General features: G+C 37.2%; 1 protein-coding gene across 5 annotated transcripts in view; it reads left to right on the forward strand.

Moving 5' to 3' along the window:
* The window catches only part of CSGALNACT2 (chondroitin sulfate N-acetylgalactosaminyltransferase 2), a 60,868-nt gene that overhangs the window by 14,329 nt on the left and 26,242 nt on the right, over nt 1–20,297 (forward strand). For all 5 annotated transcript variants that reach the window (XR_003509162.1, XM_027530309.1, XM_027530310.1 and 2 more), the window contains exons 2-3: nt 16,599–17,528; nt 19,636–19,852. Coding sequence is in view for 4 of the 5 variants with exons in the window: in XM_027530309.1 (XP_027386110.1) it covers nt 16,769–17,528; nt 19,636–19,852 (977 nt within the window). In the remaining variant the exon portion in view is untranslated. The remainder of the gene's footprint in view (nt 1–16,598; nt 17,529–19,635; nt 19,853–20,297) is intronic.

Raw genomic sequence — 20,297 nt, forward strand, 5'->3', positions numbered from 1 at the left:
CCTCCGGAGAAGGAAATGGCAACCCGCTCCAGTATTCTTGCCTGGAAAATCCCATGGACAGAGGAGCGTGGCAGGCTACAGTCCATGGTGTTGCAAGAGTCGGATACGACTGAGCGACTTCACTTTTGTTCTCTCATAAGAGCATAAGTCCCATTCAAGAGGGCTCCACCTTCACGAACTGATGAACTGCCAAAGGCCTTGACTCCTAATACTGCCATATTGGGGTTTAGGATTTTAACATATGAATTTGCTGGGGGGTGGTGGGTGCGGCTCATTCATTGCAGTGCCTGGACACACAGTAGATACTCAAAATATTTGTTGAATGCACACTGCCTTTTAGTAATCAGTATTTCTAAATATCTATAAAACATTTATTCAGTAACATGTTAAAGAATCCATGTATCATTGGAATATTCATCAGTTGCTCAAGAAAGAAGAAGTTCTAATTCCCTCCCTCACATATGTTTGTACTTCATGTTTAGTCTACTGACAGGGTTTGTTTTCCTAATAATTTTTGTGACTTTGTTTAAATGAACTCAAAATTATGTATTAAGTTTTTGAAAACTTAATAAATTATTCTGCACAGAAAATTTAGGCAGATTATACAGACTAGAACTTTGAAAATAAATATTCAGATTCAAATGAATTGCTTGTATTTTGCAGAAGACAGGCTACTCTTATTGCAGAAGTTAGTTTGGCATCCTGCAGTGTAAGCATTCAGGAAGTGATGTTTGAAAAGTTTATTAGTAGTTCCATAAAATTATAGAATCAAATGTTTGAGTAGGAACTGGAAAGGTCATACTATGTAGGGATCGGTACTATAGAATGAACTATCTTTAATACTCTCTTCTTGTCTCAAAATCACAAGGCAGATAGAAAAGATGAATGAGACTTTCATAGTAATCCAAGTTCTACTTTTGTAGGGATGGAGCCTGGGGTATTCTTAGTTTTTTTTTTTACTTTTTAATATAAATTTATTTTAATTGGAGGCTAATTTACTTTACAATATTGTATTGGTTTTGCTATACATCAACATGAATCCGTCATGGGTGTACACGTATTCCCAATCCTGAAACCTCCTCCCACCTCCCTCCCCATACCATCCCTCTGGGTCATCCCAGTGCACCAGCCCCGAGCATCCTGTATCGTGCATCGAACCTGGACTGGTGATTTGTACTTTGTACAAATCTTTGTACTTGTCCAAATGACCAAAATGGAGTTTACTTGCAAATGCCTCTTTGACACTACTACTCGAACTAAATCGGATTTGGTTTTATTTTTTAAACAGCTTCATTGAGGTATAATTGACTTATAATACCCTACACATTTAAAGTATAAAATTTGATGATTTGAACATGTCTACCTGAAATCATCACCACACTCAAAATGATAGACATATCCATCACTACCAAAAGTTTCTTTGTGCCCTTTAATAATTTCTTCCTGGTATCACCTTCCCCTACTCTCACCGCATTCCAGGCAACCACTAACGCCTGTGCTTTCTGTCACTACAAATTACCTTACATTGTCTTGAATTTATATAAATGGAATCTGAGTCTTTCATTGTACTCTTTTTATTGTTGGACTTCTATTATTGAGATTAATCCGTATTAAAGCTCATTCACTCCTGTCTCTTTGTGACCCTTTGAACTGTAGCCTGTCAGGCTCCTCTGTCCATGAGATTTTTCAGGCAAGAATACTGCAGTGGGTTGCCACTTCCTCCTCCAGGGGACCTTCCTGACCCAGGGATCGCTCTGTCTCTCCTGTTACAGGTGGATTCTTTACTCACTGAGCCATTGGGGAAACCCGTTGACATCGGTGTCAGTAGTTTATTCCTTTTTGTTACTAGCGGTGTTCCCACTGTATGGCTGTACTAGTTTGTTTATCCATTCACTTGTTAATAGACATTTTAGTTGCTTCTAGTGTTTGGCTGTTTCCTGTACAGCTGTTTTGAACATTTGTGCACAAGTCTTTGTATGGACATATACTTTCATTTCTCTTGGTTAAATATCTAGGAATGGAATGGCTCAGTCAAATGATAGGCTTATATTTAACTTGTTAAGAAACTGAAACCATCTTGCATTATCACCAGCAGTGTATGGAAGTTCTAACTCCTCCACTTGTCACTAACATCAGGCTTTTCAATTTTAGCCCATCTAAGATTAACCATTGTGGTGTCTCATTATGTTTTGAATTTGTATTTCCCTAATGGCTAATAATGATGCTAAAGCTGAAACTCCAGTACTTTGGCCACCTCATGCGAAGAGTTGACTCATTGGAAAAGACTCTGATGCTGGGAGGGATTGGGGGCAGGAGGAGAAGGGGACGACAGAGGATGAGATGGCTGGATGGCATCATTGACTCAATGGACGGGAGTCTGAGTGAACTTCGGGAGTTGGTGATGGACAGGAAGGCCTGGCATGCTGCGATTCGTGGGTTCGAAGAGTCGGACATGACTGAGCGACTGATCTGATCTGAATGGCTAACAGTGTTGAGTTGGAGAAGGCAATGGCACCCCACTCCAGTACTCTTGCCTGGAAAATCCCATAGACGGAGGAGCCTGGTGGGCTGCAGTCCATGGGGTCGCTAGAAGTCGGACATGACTGAGCGACTTCACTTTATTTTTTAAGTTTCATGCATTGGAGAAGGAAATGGCAACCCACTCCAGTCTTCTTTCCTGGAGAATCCTAGGGACGGGGGAGCCTGGTGGGCTGCCGTCTATGGGGTCGCACAGAGTCGGACACCACTGAAGGGACTTAGCAGCAGCAGCAGCAACAGTGTTGAGTATTTTTTTCATGTTCTTATTTAAAGTGTTTCCTCACATCTTTTGCCGATTTTTAAAATTGTGTTTGTTTTGTTATTGCATTTTGATACTTTTTAAAATATATTCTGAATATGTCTTTTATCATATATTTGATTCACCCATATTTTTTCCTGGTCTGTGACTTGTTTTTCCATTCCCTTAATAGTGTTCTTCAAAGAGCACAAATTTTGATGAAGTTCAATTTATTAATTATGCTGTTAGTTACATATCAAAGAAATCTTTGCCTAATTCAAGGGCACAAAGATTTTCCCCTATGCTTCTAGTTTTATAGTTTGCATATAGAACTATGATTCATTTTGTGATTTTTTTTAAGTTGAAGTGTAGTTAACTTAAAATATCATTTGAGTTTTCAAGTGTACGACATAGTGATTCACTATTTTTATAGGTTATTCTCCATTGAAAGTTATTATAAAATATCAGCTGTGTTCCCTGTGCTATCCATACATCCTTGTATCTTACTGATACCTAGGAGTTCATACCTCTTACTCCCTTCCCCTGTCATGCCCCTTCCCCCGTGACTCACTCTGAACTGGACGCTAGTGCATATGAAGCAGTGTCTCATTGTGGTTTTCATTTTCCTGTTGGATTATGATGTTGAGCGTCTTTTTATATTGCTTGTAGACTTAATCTTTAAAGAAATGTCTACTCATACCTTTTGGATTACGTATCTTTTTTTTTTTTGTCTGCATCAGGCAGCATGCAGAATCTTAGTTTCCTGACCAGAAATGGAGCCCATGCCCTCTGCATTGGAAGCACAGAGTCTTAACCACTGGACTGCCAGGGAATTCCCTGTTATTTATCTTTTTAATGTTGAGTAGTAAGAGTTCTTTATATATTCTAGATGCAGACCTCTATCAGATATATGATTTACAAATATTTTCTCCCATCCTTTTCACTTTCTTGATGATACCCTTTGCAGCACAAAAGTTTTTAATTTTAATGAAGTCTACTTTATTTGATCTTTGGTATTTTGATGTCATATCGAAGAAACCATTGCCCAGTCTAAGGTCCCAAAGATTTACACTTATTTTTTTTGTAAGTGCTTAGCTTTATAGTTTTAACTCTAAAACACTTAGATCTTTGATCCATTTTGGGTTAATTTTTGACTGTAGGGTAAGGTAGAGATTCAGTTTTGTTCTTTTGCTTGTGAGCATCTAGGTATTCTGCTGCTAAGTCGCTTCAGTCGTGTCCGACTTTCTGCGACCCCATAGACGGCAGCCCACCAGGCTCCCCCGTCCCTGGGATTCTCCAGGCAAGAACACTGGAGTGGGTTGCTATTTCCTTCTCCAATGCATGAAAGTGAAAAGGGAAAGTGAAGTCGCTCAGTCGTGTCCTACTCTTAGTGACCCTATGGACTGTAACCTACCAGGCTCCTCCAACCATGGGATTTTCCAGGCAAGAGTACTGGAGTGGGGTGCCATTGCCTAGCACCACTTATTAAAAAGACTGTTCTTTTTCCATTGAGTTACCTTGCCACCTTTGTTGAGAATCAGTTGACTTAATGTGAAGGTTTATTTCTAGACCCTCAATTCTGCCCCATTGATCCATATGTCTAGTCTTATGCTAGTTCCATGCTCTCTTGATTACTATAGCTTTGAAGTAAGTTTTAAAATGGAAAAGTTGAATTCTACAATTTTGTTCTTCTTTCTTAGTACTGTTTTGGCTATTGTGGGTTCCTTGAATTTCCATGTGAGTTTTAGGATAAGCTTGTCAATTTCTGTAAAGCTGGGAATCTGAAGGAGATTGTGTTGAATCTGTAAATCAATTTGGAGAGTATTGCCATCTTAATAATATTAAGTCTTCCAGTCAGTGACCATTGCTATCTTTCCATTTATTTAAATCTTTAGTTTCTTTTAACAGTGTTTTGTAGTTTTCAGAGTACAGGACTTAAACTTTTTTTTTTAATTAAGGTATAGTTGATTTACAGTGCTGTGCTAATTTCTGCTGTACAGCAAAATGATTCAGTTATACATACATAGACATTCTTTTTAAATATTCTTTTCCCTTATAGTTTATCCCAGGAGATTGGATATAGTTTCTTTGCCATACAGTAGGACCTTGTTGTTTATCTATTCTAAATGTAATAGTGTGCATCTACTAACCCAAAACTCAGTCTTTCCCTCTCCCTCCCCCCAACCCCATGGCAACCACAAGTCTGTTTTCTGTGTCTGTGAGTCTGTTTCTTTTTTGCTGATAGGCTCATTTGTGCCATATTTTAGATTCCACATATAAGTGATATGGTGTTTGTCTGTTTCTGACACTTCACTTAGCATGATAATCTCTAATTGCATCCATGTTGCTGCAGATGACTTTCATTCTTTTTTATGGCTGAGTAGTATTCCACTGTATATGTGTACCACATATTCTTTATACATTCATCTGTTGATGCACATTTAGGTTATTTCCATGTATTGACTATTGTTAACAGTACTGCTATGAACATAGGATCTTTTGATATTATAGTTTTACCAAGTATGTGCTCAGGAGTGGGATTTCTGGATCATGTGGTAATTCTGTTGTTAGTTTTTTAAGAAACTTCACACTGTTTTCCATAGTGGCTGTGCCAACTTATATACCCATCAACAGTATAGAAGGGCTCCCTTCTATCCACGCCCTCTGCTGCATTTGCTGTTTGTACACTTCTTAATTTTGGTTATTCTGACTGGTGTGAGGTGGTACCTTGTAGCTTTGATTTGCATTTCTCTAATAATTAGTGATATTGAGCATATTTTCATGTGCCTACTGGCCATCTGTATATTTTCTTTGGAGAACTATCTATTAAGGTCTTCTGCCCGTTTTTTAATTGGCTTTTTTTGTTGTTGAATTGTATGGCCTCTTTGTATATTTTGGAGGTCAAGCCCTTGTCAGTGACATCATTTGCACATATTTTCTCTCTCTGTAGTTTGTCTTTTCATTGTTTTTAAATGGTTGCCTTTACTGTGTAAAAGCTTATAAGTTTGATTAGGTCCCATTTGTTTATTTTTGTTTTTATTTCTATTGCCTTGGGAAACTGACCTAAGAAAACATTGGTGTAATTTATGTAAGAGAATGTTTTGCCCATGCTCTGTTCTAGGAGTTTTATGGTGTCGTGTCTTATTTCTAAAGAGCTCTTTGAGCCATTTTGAGCTTGGTTTTGTGCATGGTGTGAGGGTATGTTCTGACTTCATTGATTTGCATGCAGCTGATCACCTTTCCATGCATCACTTGCTGAAGAGGTTATCCTTTTCCCATTTTATGTTTGTTGAAGTTTAATTGACTTCAGGTGTGTGGGTTTATTTCTGGACTCTATTACTTTCCACTGATCCAAATGTCCTGTTTTTGTACCAATACCACACTTTTCTTTACTGTAGCTTTGGTGTTGTCTGAAGTCTGAGAGAGAGAGTTACGCCTCTTGCTTTGTTTTTCCCCCCTCAGAATTGCTTTGTCAATTCTGTGTCTTTTATGATTCCATATACATTTTTGGAGTGTGGGATTTCTTAACATTTCTTTGAATCATGCTTTAATTTTCCTTTATTAATGTTTTATAGTTCTCATCGTATAAGTCTTTCACTTCCCTGGTCAGGTTTATTCCTAGGTTTGGGTTTTTTTGGTTGTTGTTTTGGTGTGATTTTAAAAGATGTTACATTCTCTTTACATTCTCTTTCTGATTTTTTATTGTTAGTGTAAATAAATGCAACCAATTTTTGAATGTTAATCTTGTATCCTGCCAATGTGCTGAATTCATTTACTAGATCTAGTAGTTTTTGTGTCCAATGTGCTGAATTCATTTACTAGATCTAGTAGTTTTTGTGTGGCGTCATTAGGATTTTCTCTATATAATATCGTGTCATCTGCATATAGTGACAGTTTTACCTCTTCTCCTTCCAATTTGGGTATCTTTTATTTCTTTTTTTTTTGTTTGATTGCTGTGGCTGGGACTTTTAACACTGTATTGAATAGAAGTGGTTAGCGTGGGCATCCTTGTCTTGTTCCAGATTTTAGCAGACAAGTTTTCAGCTTTTCACCATTGAGTATTATTTTGGCAGTGGGTTTGTCATAAATGGCTTTTATTATTTAGAGATATATTCCCTTTGTACCCTCTGGTAAGAGTTTTTATCATGGATGAATGTTGAATTTAGTCAGATGTGTTTTCTGCATCTGTTAAGATGATCATGTGGTTTTTGACTTTTCTTTTTTAATGTGATATATTACATTGATTTACATACATTGAGTCATCCTTGTGAACTTGGATTGAATCCCACGTGGTCATGGTGTATGATCTTTTTATATGTTGTTGATTGGTTTGCTAATATTTTGTTGAGAATTTTTGCATCTATAATCTTCAAAGATATTGACCTGTGATTTTCTTTTTTGGTGGTTATCTTTGGTTTGGTATCAAGGTTGATGGTGGCTTCATAAAATGTCTTCGGGATATTCCCTCCTCTTCAGTCTTTTGGAAGCTTTTGAGAAGGATCGGTATAAATTCTTTGTATATTTGGTAGAATTTGCCTGTGATGCCATCTGGTCCTGGACTTTTGTTTGTAGGGAGTTTTTTGTTTGTTTTGATTTTTGATTTTTAAAGATTATATTTCACTCTTAGTGATTGGTCTGTTCAAATTAGCTCTTTCTTCTTGCCTGTGATGCCATCTGGTCCTGGACTTTTGTTTGTAGGCAGTTTTTTGTTTGTTTTGATTTTTTTAAGATTGTATTTCACTTTTAGTAATTGGTTTGTTCAAATTAGCTCCTCTGTCTCGTTTTGATGGGCTGCTTCTAGAAAGTTGTCCATTTCTTGTAGACTGTCATTGTTGACATATAATTATTCATAGTATTCTCTTATATATTTTTTTCATGTATTTCTGTGATATTGGTTGAGGTTTCTCCTTTTGCATTTTTTATCTTATTTGGATTCTCTCTCTCCTTCTTGGTAAGCCTGGCCAGAGGTTTGTCAGTTTTGTTTCAAACCAACTCTTGGTTTTAGTGATTTTTTTTTCTATTTTTTTTTAATCTCTATTTTGTTTGTTTCCTGCCTGATAGTTATTATTTCCTTCCTTCTGCTGACTTTAGTTTTTGTTTGTCCTTCTTTTTCTAAGTCTTTTCAGTCAGTTCAGTCGCTCAGTCGTGTCCAACTCTTTGCGACCCCACGGACTGCAGAACACCAGGCCTCCCTGTCCATCACCAACTCCCGGAGTTTACTCAAACTCATGTCCATTGAGTCGGTGATACCCCAGTCATCTCATCCTCTGTAGTCCCCTTTTCCTCCTGCGTTCAATCTTTCCCAGCATCAGGGTCTTTTCCAATGAGTCAGTTCTTTACATTGGGTGGCCAAAGTATTGGAGTTTCAGCATCAGTCCTTCCAAAGAATGTTCAGGATTGATGAAGTGGTAAGTTAGGTTGTTTAATTTTACTTGAGATTTTTCTTGCCTTTTTTTTTTTTTTTTTTTTGAGGAAGGTCTGTATCACTATGAACTTCCCTCTGAGAACTGCTTTTCCTGCATCCCATGCTTTATATTATTCCATGAAAGTGAAAGTTGCTCAGTCATATCCGACTCTTTGCGACCCCATCGACTATATAGTCCATGGAATTCTCCAGGCCAGAATACTGGCATGGGTAGTCTTTCCCTTCTCTAGGGGATCTTCCCAACCCAGGGATCAAACCCAGGTCTCCCACATTCCGGGCTGATTCTTTACCAGCTGAGCCACAAGGGAAGCCCAAGATTACTGGAGTGGGTATTCTATCCCTTCTTCAGTGGATCTTCACGACCCAGGAATTGAACCAGGGTCTCCTGCATTTCAGGTGGATTCTTTACCAACTGAGCTATCAGGGAAGCCTATATTATTCCATAGATCTCTTATAATTGCTTTCTTTTTATTTTTTTTTTACTTTCTACCTGCTGTTTTGATTGGGTAATTTCCATTATTCTATCTTCCAAATTACTTATTCTTTCTTCTGCATTATTCATTCTGCTATTCATTGCGTTTAGCTCAGGTTTTATCTTGGCAAATCAATTTTCTAATTTTTCTTGACTCCTCCATATAGTTTCTCGTTCCTTTTTACAGTAATCTGCATTTCTGTTGCTACGCTTTCTTGATTCTTTACTTCAGTATCTTCATTACCTCCTTTTGAACTTGGTGTCAGACCAAAGAGATCTGTTTTATTGCTTGTTCCATCAGGGGAATTCTCTTGGACTATTGGTTTCTCTGCTTCTTCATTTTGCTTATATTTCTGTTACTCTATGAGTTTAGGAGAAACAGTTATCTACTATAATCTTGGAGAGCTGTTTATAGTCAGGAGCATCCCTGTGTGGCCTGTGTGGATTTAATATATGTTTGATGTCAGGGCTGGTGTTTTGTTTTTTTTTTTGGCATGCTAATAGGAAAACATTTTATAGCCTACATGTTTTATCAATTGTACCAAATTGTGACACAAACATTGTACATGTGCTTTTAGCAGTAGACTTAAAAGTAAGCAGTGATATGTTATGAGTAGTTATACGCTGTAAAAACTTCACTAGATAATTTTCTTTCCATCCTGAACACTGGGGTAAAAAATACGTTTAGAAGAAATACAATAACTTTCCTAGTTTGTTGAGTGATTTTATCAGGAAATGGTGCTGGATTTTGTGAAATGTTTTTCTGTCTGTTGATACAATCTTATAGGGTTTGTCCTTTATTCTATTGATGTGGTGTATTGCATTAATTGAGTTTCAGATGGTAAATCCAGCTTGCATTTTTGGGATAAATTTCAGTTGGTCATGGTGTTGTGTGTTGATAGATTTAGTGTGCTTATATTTTGTTGAGGATTTTTGTGTCTGTATTTATAAGGAATGTTATTTTCCATTGATATCTTTGTCTGGTTTTGATATCAAGAGTAATACTGGCCTTATGGAGTGAGTTAAGAAGTATTCTGTTTTTTGAAGGATTTTGTGAAGAACTGATATTAATTCTTATTAATGCTTGAATTCACTGGTAAAACTATCTGGTTCTGAATTTCTCTTGGTGGGTGGTTTTTTTCATTGCTAATTCAGTCTTATTACAGATCTATTTATATTTGCTGTTTCTCCTGAGTCAGTTACAGTAGTTTGTCTAGGAATTTACCCATTTCATTCAGTTATATTTTAAAGCAATTTAAATAATAAAAGAAATCTTGAGGCGTTCCTGGCAGTTCAGTGGTTAGGATGCTGTGCTTTCACTGCTGTGGCCCAGGTTCAGTCCTGGTCATGGAACTAATAATCCCACAAGGTGTGTGATGCAACCAAAAGAAAAAAAAGGAAGAAAGGAAGAAATCTTGTAATTATCCATGAAGTTAACACTTCTTGTTTCTTCATTGCTTTGTGTTGATCCATATATTCAACTGCTAACATTTTCTTTCTGCTTAAAGGACTTTAGAGCAGGTCTGATGATGAATTATTTTTAACTTTCTAATGTCTAAAAAAAAGTTTTTTGCCTTTATTCTTGAAAGACACTTTTTTATTTTTCCTTTCAGTTTCATAAAGACATTGCCCCATTGTCTTTGTTTCTTGTATGTGTATGATGTGTCTCTCCTAGGGTTCACTTTAGGGTTTTCTGTTTATCAGTAGGATTTAAGCAGTTCAATTATCATGAGCCTTACTTTAGTTTTCTTTGTGGCTTTTGTATTTGGTATTCATTGAGCTGCTTGCAATGGCACCCCACTCCAGTACTTTTGCCTGGAAAATCCCATGGACAGAGGAGCCTGCTAGGCTGCAGTCCATTGGGTCGCTAGAGTCGGACACGACTGAGCGACTTCACTTTGACTTTTCACTTTCATGCATTGGAGAAGGAAATGGCAACCCACTCCAGTGTTCTTGCCTGGAGAGTCCCAGGGACGGGGGAGCCTGGTGGGCTGCCGTCTGTGGGGTCTCACAGAGTCGGACACGACTGAAGCGACTTAGCAGCAGCAGCAGAGCTTCTTGCATCTATATGTTGATAGTTTTCATCAAATTTGGAAAATTTTCAGCCTTATTGCTTTAAATATTTCCCCTAGCCCCCTCCCCCTTCTTTGGAGACTCTGTTGTTCAGTCACTAAGTCGTGTCCGACTCTTTGCAACCCTGTGAACTGCAGCACACTAGGCTTCCCTCTCTCACTATCTCCCAGAGTTTTCTCAAACTCATGTCCATTGAGTCAGTGATGCCAACCAACCATCTCATTCTCTGTTGCCCACTTCTCCTCTTGCCCTCAGTCTTTCCCAGTCTTTCTTTTGCTCTTAACATCAGGTGGCCGGATTGTTGGAGCTTCAGCTTCAGCATCAGTCCTTCCAGTGAATATTCAGGGTTGATTTCCTTTAGGATTGATTGGTTTCATCTTCTTGCTGTCTAAGGGACTCTAAAGAGTCTTCTCCAGCACCATAGTTAAAAGCATCAATTCTTCAACACTCAGCCTTCTTTACGATTCAGCTAATTATATATATATTAGGCTGCTTGAAGTGGTCACACTGGCTCCTTGAAGCTTCAGTTCAGTTCAGTCACTCAGTCGTGTCCGACTGTCTGCGACCACATGAACTGCAGCACACCAGGCCACCCTATCCATCACTAACTCCCGGAGTCTACCCAAACCCATGTCCATCGAGTCGGTGATGCCATCCAACCATCTCATCCTCTGTTGTCCCCTTCTCCTCCTGCCCTCAATCTTTCCCAGCATCAGGGTCTTTTCAAATAAGTCAGTTCTTCACAACAGGTGGCCAAAGTATTGGAGTTTCAGCTTCAGCATCAGTCTTTCCAGTGAATATTCAGGACTGATTTCCTTTAGGATGGACTGGTTGGATCTCCTTGCAGTCCAAGGGACTCTCAAGAGTCTTCTCCAACACCACAGTTCAAAACCATCAATTCTTCGGCACTCAGCTTTCTTCACAGTCCAACTCTCACATCCATACATGACCACTGGAAAAACCATAGCTTGACTAGACAGACCTTTGTTGGCAAAGTAATGTCTCTGCTTCTTAATATGCTGTCTAGGTTGGTCATAACTTTCCTTCCAAGGAGTAAGCGTCTTTTAATTTCATGGCTGCAGTCACCATCTGCAGTGATTTTGGAGTCCCCCAAAATAAAGTCTGCCAGTTTCCACTGTTTCCCCATCTATTTCCCATGAAGTGAGGGGACGAGATGCCATGATCTTAATTTTCTGAATGTTGAGCTTTAAGCCAACTTTTTCACTCTCCTCTTTCACTTTCATCAAGAGGCTCTTTAGTTCTTCTTCACTTTCTGCCATAAGGGTGGTGTCATCTGCATATCTGAGGTTATTGATATTTCCCCGGCAATCTTGATTCCAGCTTGTGCTTCCTCCAGCCCAGCGTTTCTCATGATGTACTCTGCATATAAGTTAAATAAACAGGGTGACAATATACAGCCTTGGTGTACTCCTTTTCCTATTTGGAACCAGTCTGTTGTTCCATGTCCAGTTCTAGTTGCTTCCTGACCTGCATATAGGTTTCTCAAGAGGCGGGTCAGGTGGTCTGGTATTCCCATCTCTTTCAGAATTTTCCACAGTTTGTGATCCACACAGTCAAAGGCTTTGGCATAGTCAGTAAAGCAGAAAGAGATGTTTACCAGGTGCTTTATTCATGTTTTTCATTGTTTTTTCCTTCAGTGTTTTGAACAATTTGTTATGTCTTCAATTCATTACTAGTTTGTTGTGAAATATTTAGCCTACTACTAATCCTGTTCAGTGTATCTTAAATCTCATACATTGACGTTTTCATCTCCGTAGTTTAATTTGAGTGTTTTTTTTTTAATGTCATTTGTCTCTCCATATGTTTTTTGGACATGAGTGTCTTTTAAATACAGTTGTAATAGCTTTTTTAATGTATTTCTGTGAATTCCAGCATCTGTGTCTTTCTAGGTCAATTTCAATCATTAATTTTTAAAATTATGGGTTGCGTTTTTCTTTGTATGTCTGATCATTTTTGTTTGGATGTCAAAAAATTGAATTTTATTTTACTGAATGCTAGATATTTTTATATTTCTATAAATATTTGTGAGGCTTGTGCAATTAAATGGAAACAATTCGATCCTTTCAGGTCTTGCTTTTAAGATTTGTTGGCAGGATCAGGTCCATGTTTAGTCTGGGGCTAATTATTTCCCACTACTGAGGCAAGACCTTTTTGAGTCCTCTACCCAGTCAGTGCCCCGTGAATTTGAAGTTTTCCAGTCTGTCTGGTGGGAACATGCACGGTTCCTGGTCCTGTTTGAGTGCTGAGCTCTGTGTCTTCTCATTTTTATGCGCTTCTTTCCTTAGCTGCAGTTAGTTTCTTTGTGTGCCTGCCCTCTCAGTACTCTGCTGCACACCCAAAGGCTGTCCTCTGAAGATCCCTGGCCTTCTCTCCGTGTGCAGCTCTGTCCTCTGGTACTGTATCCTTTGAACCTGGTTGCCTTGGTCTCCTCAGAGTGTCAGCTTCCCCTCCTCAACTCAGGGAGTTAGCTGGGCTCCGCTTAAGAGAGGACTTCCTGTGCTGTGGTGTAGAAACTAAGGCAGTTAGCTGTGCGGGCACTTGTTTCTTGTTCTTCCAGAGATCAGTGTACTTTATTACCTAATGTTCAGAATTTTGAAAATCATTGTTTCGTATATTGGGTTTATTTTTTAATCGATTTTGTTTGTGTTTAGTTGTTTCAAGTGTGAGAGTAAATCTGGTCCATATTACTTCATCTTGGCTATAAGAGGAAATCTCTTAGTCTGTTTTAAAGAGTAAGAATTGATGGCTTCTAAACTTTCTGTCTGAGGATTTCCTGGTGGCTCAGTGGTAAAGAATGCGCCTGCCAACACAGAAGACTCAGGAGATGTGGGTTCAATTCTTAGGTGGGGAAGATCCCTGGAATAGGAAATAGCAACCAAGTCTAGTATTCTGCCTGGAAAACCCCATGGATATGGGAGCCTGGCAGGCTTAGTGACTTAACAGCAACAACAATAAGGATTTCTTTCTACTCCGAGCTCTTTGATTTTGTTTTACACCTGTGACAGTTCCATTTTTCATTTCCACAATATCCCACCCTCAGAATACTTAACTATCTGCTGTTGGTGCTTGGTTGCTTGGGATTACCTTTGGGTTATGAATGAATCTTGTTTATCATACAAACACACTACTACAGTGACGGCAGTCAGCGGGTAACAGCATGAAAATGGGTGTGTTCTCTAATACTATTCTTAACATATTTAGAGCTGTCGTAATCCAATTTTTTAGGATGTTGTTAAAGAATTTCTTATAGGAACTAGGTAGATAAGACTTTAATTGGAATGCTTAAAATAGAATGCGTCTTTTATGGTTAACGACTATGGAGCTCTGCAACTAACATTTATATTCTAAAGTAATTACAACAACTTCTCTTTCATTTCAGTGGGTAATATTCAGCATAAGATATTTAATTGTAAAACAGGCATGTAAGATCTCTCAGACCTGTATTTTGCTTAAAGGAAAGAGAAAGATGATCTTGGCTTTAATGCGATCACTTAATAGTTATATTACCATATTTAAATTAAATCTTTTCATTTCTGTTTTTCCTAGACAAAATGGAGATTAAAACAGCACTGTTGTGAAAGGATGGCATGAGAAATGTATAAAAATACTGTATAAATCAGTATTTTTTCAAGATTTTTGGATCACAACTCATAAACATTTTGTGTGGCTAGCTCATATGTGTGTATGTGTATGGATTTACAATACAAAGTTTGCTACTGTACATAATGTATGCCAATATTTCCTGTTCTGTTTCATTGAAAAGTAAACCTTAGGTGCGTGTGGGTGCATTCACTTGGATTCAACTCTGTGTAACCCCATGGATTGTAGTCCCCCCCTAGGCTCCTCTGTCCATCAAATTTTCCAGACAAGAATATTGGAGTGGGTTGCCATTTCCTACTCCAGGGGATCTTCCCAACCCAGAGGTCAAACCTGTGTCTTTTGCCGTCTCATGCATTGGCAGGCCATTAGGAAGCCATTAATGGATGATATCTCAGTTTCAAATACAGTCTATATGAAGAAAGAAATTATGAGGTATCATATTAATGAAAGGTTGAAGTACCTAGATTATTTCATTCAAAATATTATCGAGTTTGAATATAGTACAGTTAAATATGTGTTACTTTATTAATAGTTTATTCAAGATTATATCTCCACATTTTTAGATTTAGTCTTTCTTTCCCTTGATAAACAGGCTAGTAATAACTTATAAATAATTTAGAGCAATGTCTTTTAAGTTTTAAACAGTGAAATTTAAGTGGTTTCTTATGCAGAGAATTAGTTTTGAGACATGTTAAAAGTCTTGGAACTATTATTAGCTTTGCATCCTTATTTTTTACTTAGTTTTCTTAATACTGATTTTTTTCCTTATTTTTCTATATCACTTAAAATAAGATTTAAAATCAGTAAAAAAAAGATGCCATCATAGTAAAATTTACTTGTGAATTAAATTTTTAAGGATACATGGTTATCTTTTGGTTAACTAAAGTAATAAATGGCTAAGGATTGTAAAGTCCATTGTTTGTGATCCAGTAGCCCAAAGAAGTTTGAATCTATCCCACATTTTGTACAGAGATGTGCCACGGCGTGGGGAAATCACACGTTTTACACAGAAGGCATCCAGACTTTGCAGATCAGTAAGAAACTGATGAGGATCAATGCTCCCCAGTGACTCTCTTCCACAGGTTCTGCTGCAGTGGCAGAAACCAATTCTGTTAAAAGCTAGCTGTAGTACCACGTATTCTTCTTGACAGACACTTTAGTAGAGTAGTTCTCTCTGCAGTAGAGGCCTTCCCTGCTTCCTGTCTCCTAGGTTTAATCGTCTCTATTTCTAGAATTAAGTATCCTTAAAGTTTAAAAAGAAACATGGAAGAGCTCATATAACTGGTTGTAGTATGAACGATAGCATATAATTTTGTAAATTTATAAGGGATTCTTTGGAGAAGGGAATGGCAACCCACTCCAGTATTCTTGCCTGGAGAATTCCATGGACAGAAGAACCTGGTGGGCTACAGTCCATGGGATCGCAGAGTCAGACATAACTGAGCGACTAACCCACCCACCCACATAATGGATTCTTTAATTTTTTTCCTGCAGATAAACATGTTCATGTTTTTTTTTATATAGACTCCAAACTTTTCCAGACTTGTAGGAAATCTGTTGCTGTGTAATACAGTGGAAAGAATTATGTGATCTAATGCTCAAATAATCCACTGGAAGAAAGACTTTGGATATAAAAATGTTTCTTAATGTGTTTTCCAGATGTCTGTGGCCTTCTGAAATTGCTTCTCCCCCCACCCTTAATTTTAAGTCTCTTAGATTCACTAAGTTGAGGTATAGAAATTAATAAAGTAGAATGCTTGAATTGAATAAACAGTAAGAAAATATATCTCTCTAGAAAGCCATTATCAGTATAACAAAAACAGTTTATAGAAGCTCAACTCCCAAATGGTGATATGTTATAGTTGGGAAATGGTGAGTTAATTGAAATATTATGTTAGTATAGAATTATACATAAGGTAATTTACAAATAGTTAGGGACCGATATAATCTATGTAACACAAACTATGCTAAACATAATTTTAACGTTTCCTTGATTCATTCAAGTTATGGACGTGTAGATATTCTGGTTGAAAGTATTACATATATTTTAGTGTTTCAGAAGGTGTTTTTCTTAATACTTTCCCCCAGCATTAACTGAATATTATATAGTATATTAGTGGCTCTCATGGTGCTTAGCTATGATATCACATAGCTAAGCTTACTAAAGCTGTCAACAGTTTGATATACTTAAGGAAACAAAATTCTGATTGATTCTGATGTGTTTCTTTCAGAAAAATCAACACCCATGGATTTTATCTGACTGTGTAGATCAGGTTTTTTTATTCTGGATATCATGGTAACAGTATTGGGAAAATGCATTATTTCTCATGTCTGCAAGTAGTCTTCACTGCTGAAGGAAGCAATTTTTTAAGCTACAGCCAAATTCATTTTGATACTTTTTATGGAAATCTTGATTTTGTTTTTACTTTTTTATAACCTTTTGCAAAAGGTATTAACAAGCAAAGAGCTCATCTCATTAGGCAAGTCCAGATTAATAAGAATGCCTAGAAGAGGGTTGATTCTTCAGACCCGGACCCACTGGCTACTGCTGGGTCTTGCTTTACTCTGCAGTTTGATATTATTTTTATACCTTCTGGAATGTGCCCCCCAGACTGATGGAAATGCATCTCTTCCTGGTATCATTGGGGAAAATTATGGTAAAGAGTATTATCAAGCCCTCCTACAGGAGCAAGAAGAACATTATCAAACCAGAGCAACCAGTCTGAAACGCCAAATTGCCCAACTGAAACAAGAACTACAAGAAATGAGTGAGAAGATGAGATCTTTACAAGAGAGAAAGAATGTAGGGGCTAATGGCATAAGCTATCAAGGCAACAAAGAACAAGCACCTAGTGATCTTTTAGAGTTTCTTCATTCACAGATTGACAAAGCTGAAGTTAGCATAGGAGCCAAACTACCTAGTGAGTATGGAGTCATTCCCTTTGAAAGTTTTACCTTAATGAAGGTATTCCAGTTGGAAATGGGTCTCACTCGCCATCCTGAGGAAAAGCCAGTTAGAAAAGATAAGCGAGATGAATTGGTAGAAGTTATTGAAGCTGGCTTGGAGGTCATTAATAATCCTGATGAAGATGATGAACAGGAAGATGAGGATGGTCCCCTTGGAGAGAAACTGATATTTAATGAAAATGACTTCATAGAAGGTAATGTGAAAAATGTGTTGATCCGTTAACATTAGTATGACAAAATTCTGTTATTGTATGCTGATAATATGTCAGAAAAAGTTATAATGTGATCAAAATAAAATAGAAAATAAGAACCAGGGAAATAGAAGAAATCTAAGCTTGTATAGCAGAATACTCCCCAAGTTGAACGGCTCTTAGGGTTGTGTGTATATTTGCATGTATATGTATTTGCATTCATCTCTGAACTGGTTTTGATGTTCCTTTTTTATATTTTTTAAAATGTATGAATTAAGGCTCAAAATTTGAAAACCATTTGCTAAAGGAAAGAAGAACCTAATTAAGATTAGTGGTTATTTTGTATTTTGAGTGGAGGAGAAACACATGTCAGAACATCAAGGAGGCATACATAATTTTGAAAAGCATATTTGGCATTTGGAAAAGTAAAGAAATAAACCCATTTTCTTAATACAGACTGCAGAAAGGGCATAGCATTTTTAAATGTCAAGATGGGACATGGCTCAAAAGTTGAGGAGCACTCGTATACATTTAAGAAATTTGTTTATTGATAAGATTATATCAGAAATAATTATAGGCCCCAACCCATCTCCATCTTATACCGCATGCTAGATACTTAATTGTAGGCTTAAAGCCGTTTTGAATACAAATATTTCTTAAAAGTTCTCTTTGCTTGATTCTGTATGCCACATGTAGTTTTTTGGTTTGTTTGTTTTTTTTTACCCCAGTCTTCATGGGTATCACTTGCTATAATGTAATACCTTCAGCCTTTGGAGGCCATCAGCAAGGGCCTTGTGCTTTTCTGTGGCATTTCAGCTATCTTCTCCTTATAGCCCTCTCTTTTTACCCCGTCACTTCCTGCAGTTTTTGATGGGTTGTTTCTTTCAAAACTCCTGTAGTTTTTCTGCAGGCTCAGCTTTTTATCTTTTCACTCAATATGTTTATAGCTTATGGCAGAATTGAAAGCTGCAGAGGAAGTAGCTAAGATATGTAAAATGTCTTCGTGTCTTCTTAAAAAGAAAGGAACCTATGCCAGTTTTATATTCCGTAGCTCCTGCCTTTTTTTTTTTTTTTTTAATATAATTCTCCTGGGATTCTGTCACTTACAGGATTTTTCTCTGTTGTGAAACATATTTTGTCCCTTGCTTTTCCTCCATTGTGCCACTTCCCTCATCAGAAAAATAATTACAGACAATGATTTAGTAGCTCCTGTTCCTGTTCCAGACATCAGCTTAGATGTCACTTCTTCTGGGGAGGTCATCACCAACCTACAAGTTTAAGATAGCAGTGTTCCTATATGTTCTCGTAATCTTTACCCTGTGCCCCCTCTCAGAGCACTGTCCTCATATACCACATTGCCCATTTCCTGATTTGTAGTTCTGTTAGACTATAAGCCTCAGGAGGAGTGGGACCAATCTCTTGTTCACCATTTTATTTCCAGATATTGGCTGACTGACACATCTGTAGGTCTAATCTCTCTCCTGAGTGTCACAGTTACAAATCAGATTGCCTAATAGACTTCCAGGCTTTTCTCCCAAAGGCATCTCAAATCACCATGTTTAAATTTATACTAATTTTTCTTTGTCTGACTTCGTTCTATCTAGAGTCTGTGTGTTTGCATGTGTATATCACTATATTATTATTTCCTTTTTCTTTCTCCATTGCTAGACGGAACTGGGACCATGAAGCCCTCTTTATACCATTAGTACCTGACACAGATAAACTCAATTCATTTTTTGTTAAGCTGAACCAAGCAACAGAAGTTTGACTTTCAGGTCTAGAACTTAATATTGCTAGAAGTAATTTCTTTATTTTCATCATTTGGTTTCTGTGTTGATAGATTCTGCTATTTTTTAAAAAGTCATGTAAAAAGGAATCATCACCATTTGGAATAAATTTTATGGATTGAATAATAGAGCAGAATATTTTTTTAACCTTCTTTTAAAGTAGTAGTTTTTACTGACTGTATCATGGGGATAAAATTTTCACAAATGTATAAAAGCTGTATGAGTCGGATTTCATACTTTTGATCATTGAGTAAAGTCAGTAGTTGTACTGAATTTGTGAACTTTAATATGGAGATATCTTTGTTCCTAATTCTTTCCTTTAGGTTATTATCGCACTGAGAAAGATAAGGGCACCCAGTATGAACTCTTTTTTAAGAAAGCAGACCTTATGGAATACAGACACGTGACTCTCTTCCGCCCTTTTGGACCTCTCATGAAAGTGAAGAGTGAGATGATTGACATTACTAGATCAGTTATTAATATCATCGTGCCACTTGCTGGAAGAACTGAGGCATTTGCACAGTTTATGCAGAACTTCAGGTAATTCCCAGAGCTTAGTGATTTGGCTAAGTGCTCCTAAAAAAAAAAACATTTCTTGCCATTTTATTTAGTTTACCTTCACTGAGTAGGGTTACTTAGAATTGCAGAATAATTTTATAGGCTTTGGGAAACTTTTATGTTTTTAATATTTCTTTTATTCTTAAGGCATGTATTGTGTTATTGACACATGTATTATGCTGTTGACAATTTGAACTGTGAAGTAAATTGAGGGTGACAACTATTAGAAACTAAATTTGATTACCTTTATAATTGTGTTTGAATTCATTTTAGGACAAGTTGAATTTTCAAAAATAACTTTATTGAGGCGTAACTTACATACAATAAAATTGACCTATTCCAAGCATACAGGTTTCATGACTTCTGACAAATTTATACATTCTTGTAACTGCCTTTCCAATTAAGATATGGAACATTACTATCTCCC

Source organism: Bos indicus x Bos taurus, chromosome 28, assembly GCF_003369695.1.
Source record: "Bos indicus x Bos taurus breed Angus x Brahman F1 hybrid chromosome 28, Bos_hybrid_MaternalHap_v2.0, whole genome shotgun sequence".
Taxonomy (NCBI): domain Eukaryota; kingdom Metazoa; phylum Chordata; class Mammalia; order Artiodactyla; family Bovidae; genus Bos; species Bos indicus x Bos taurus.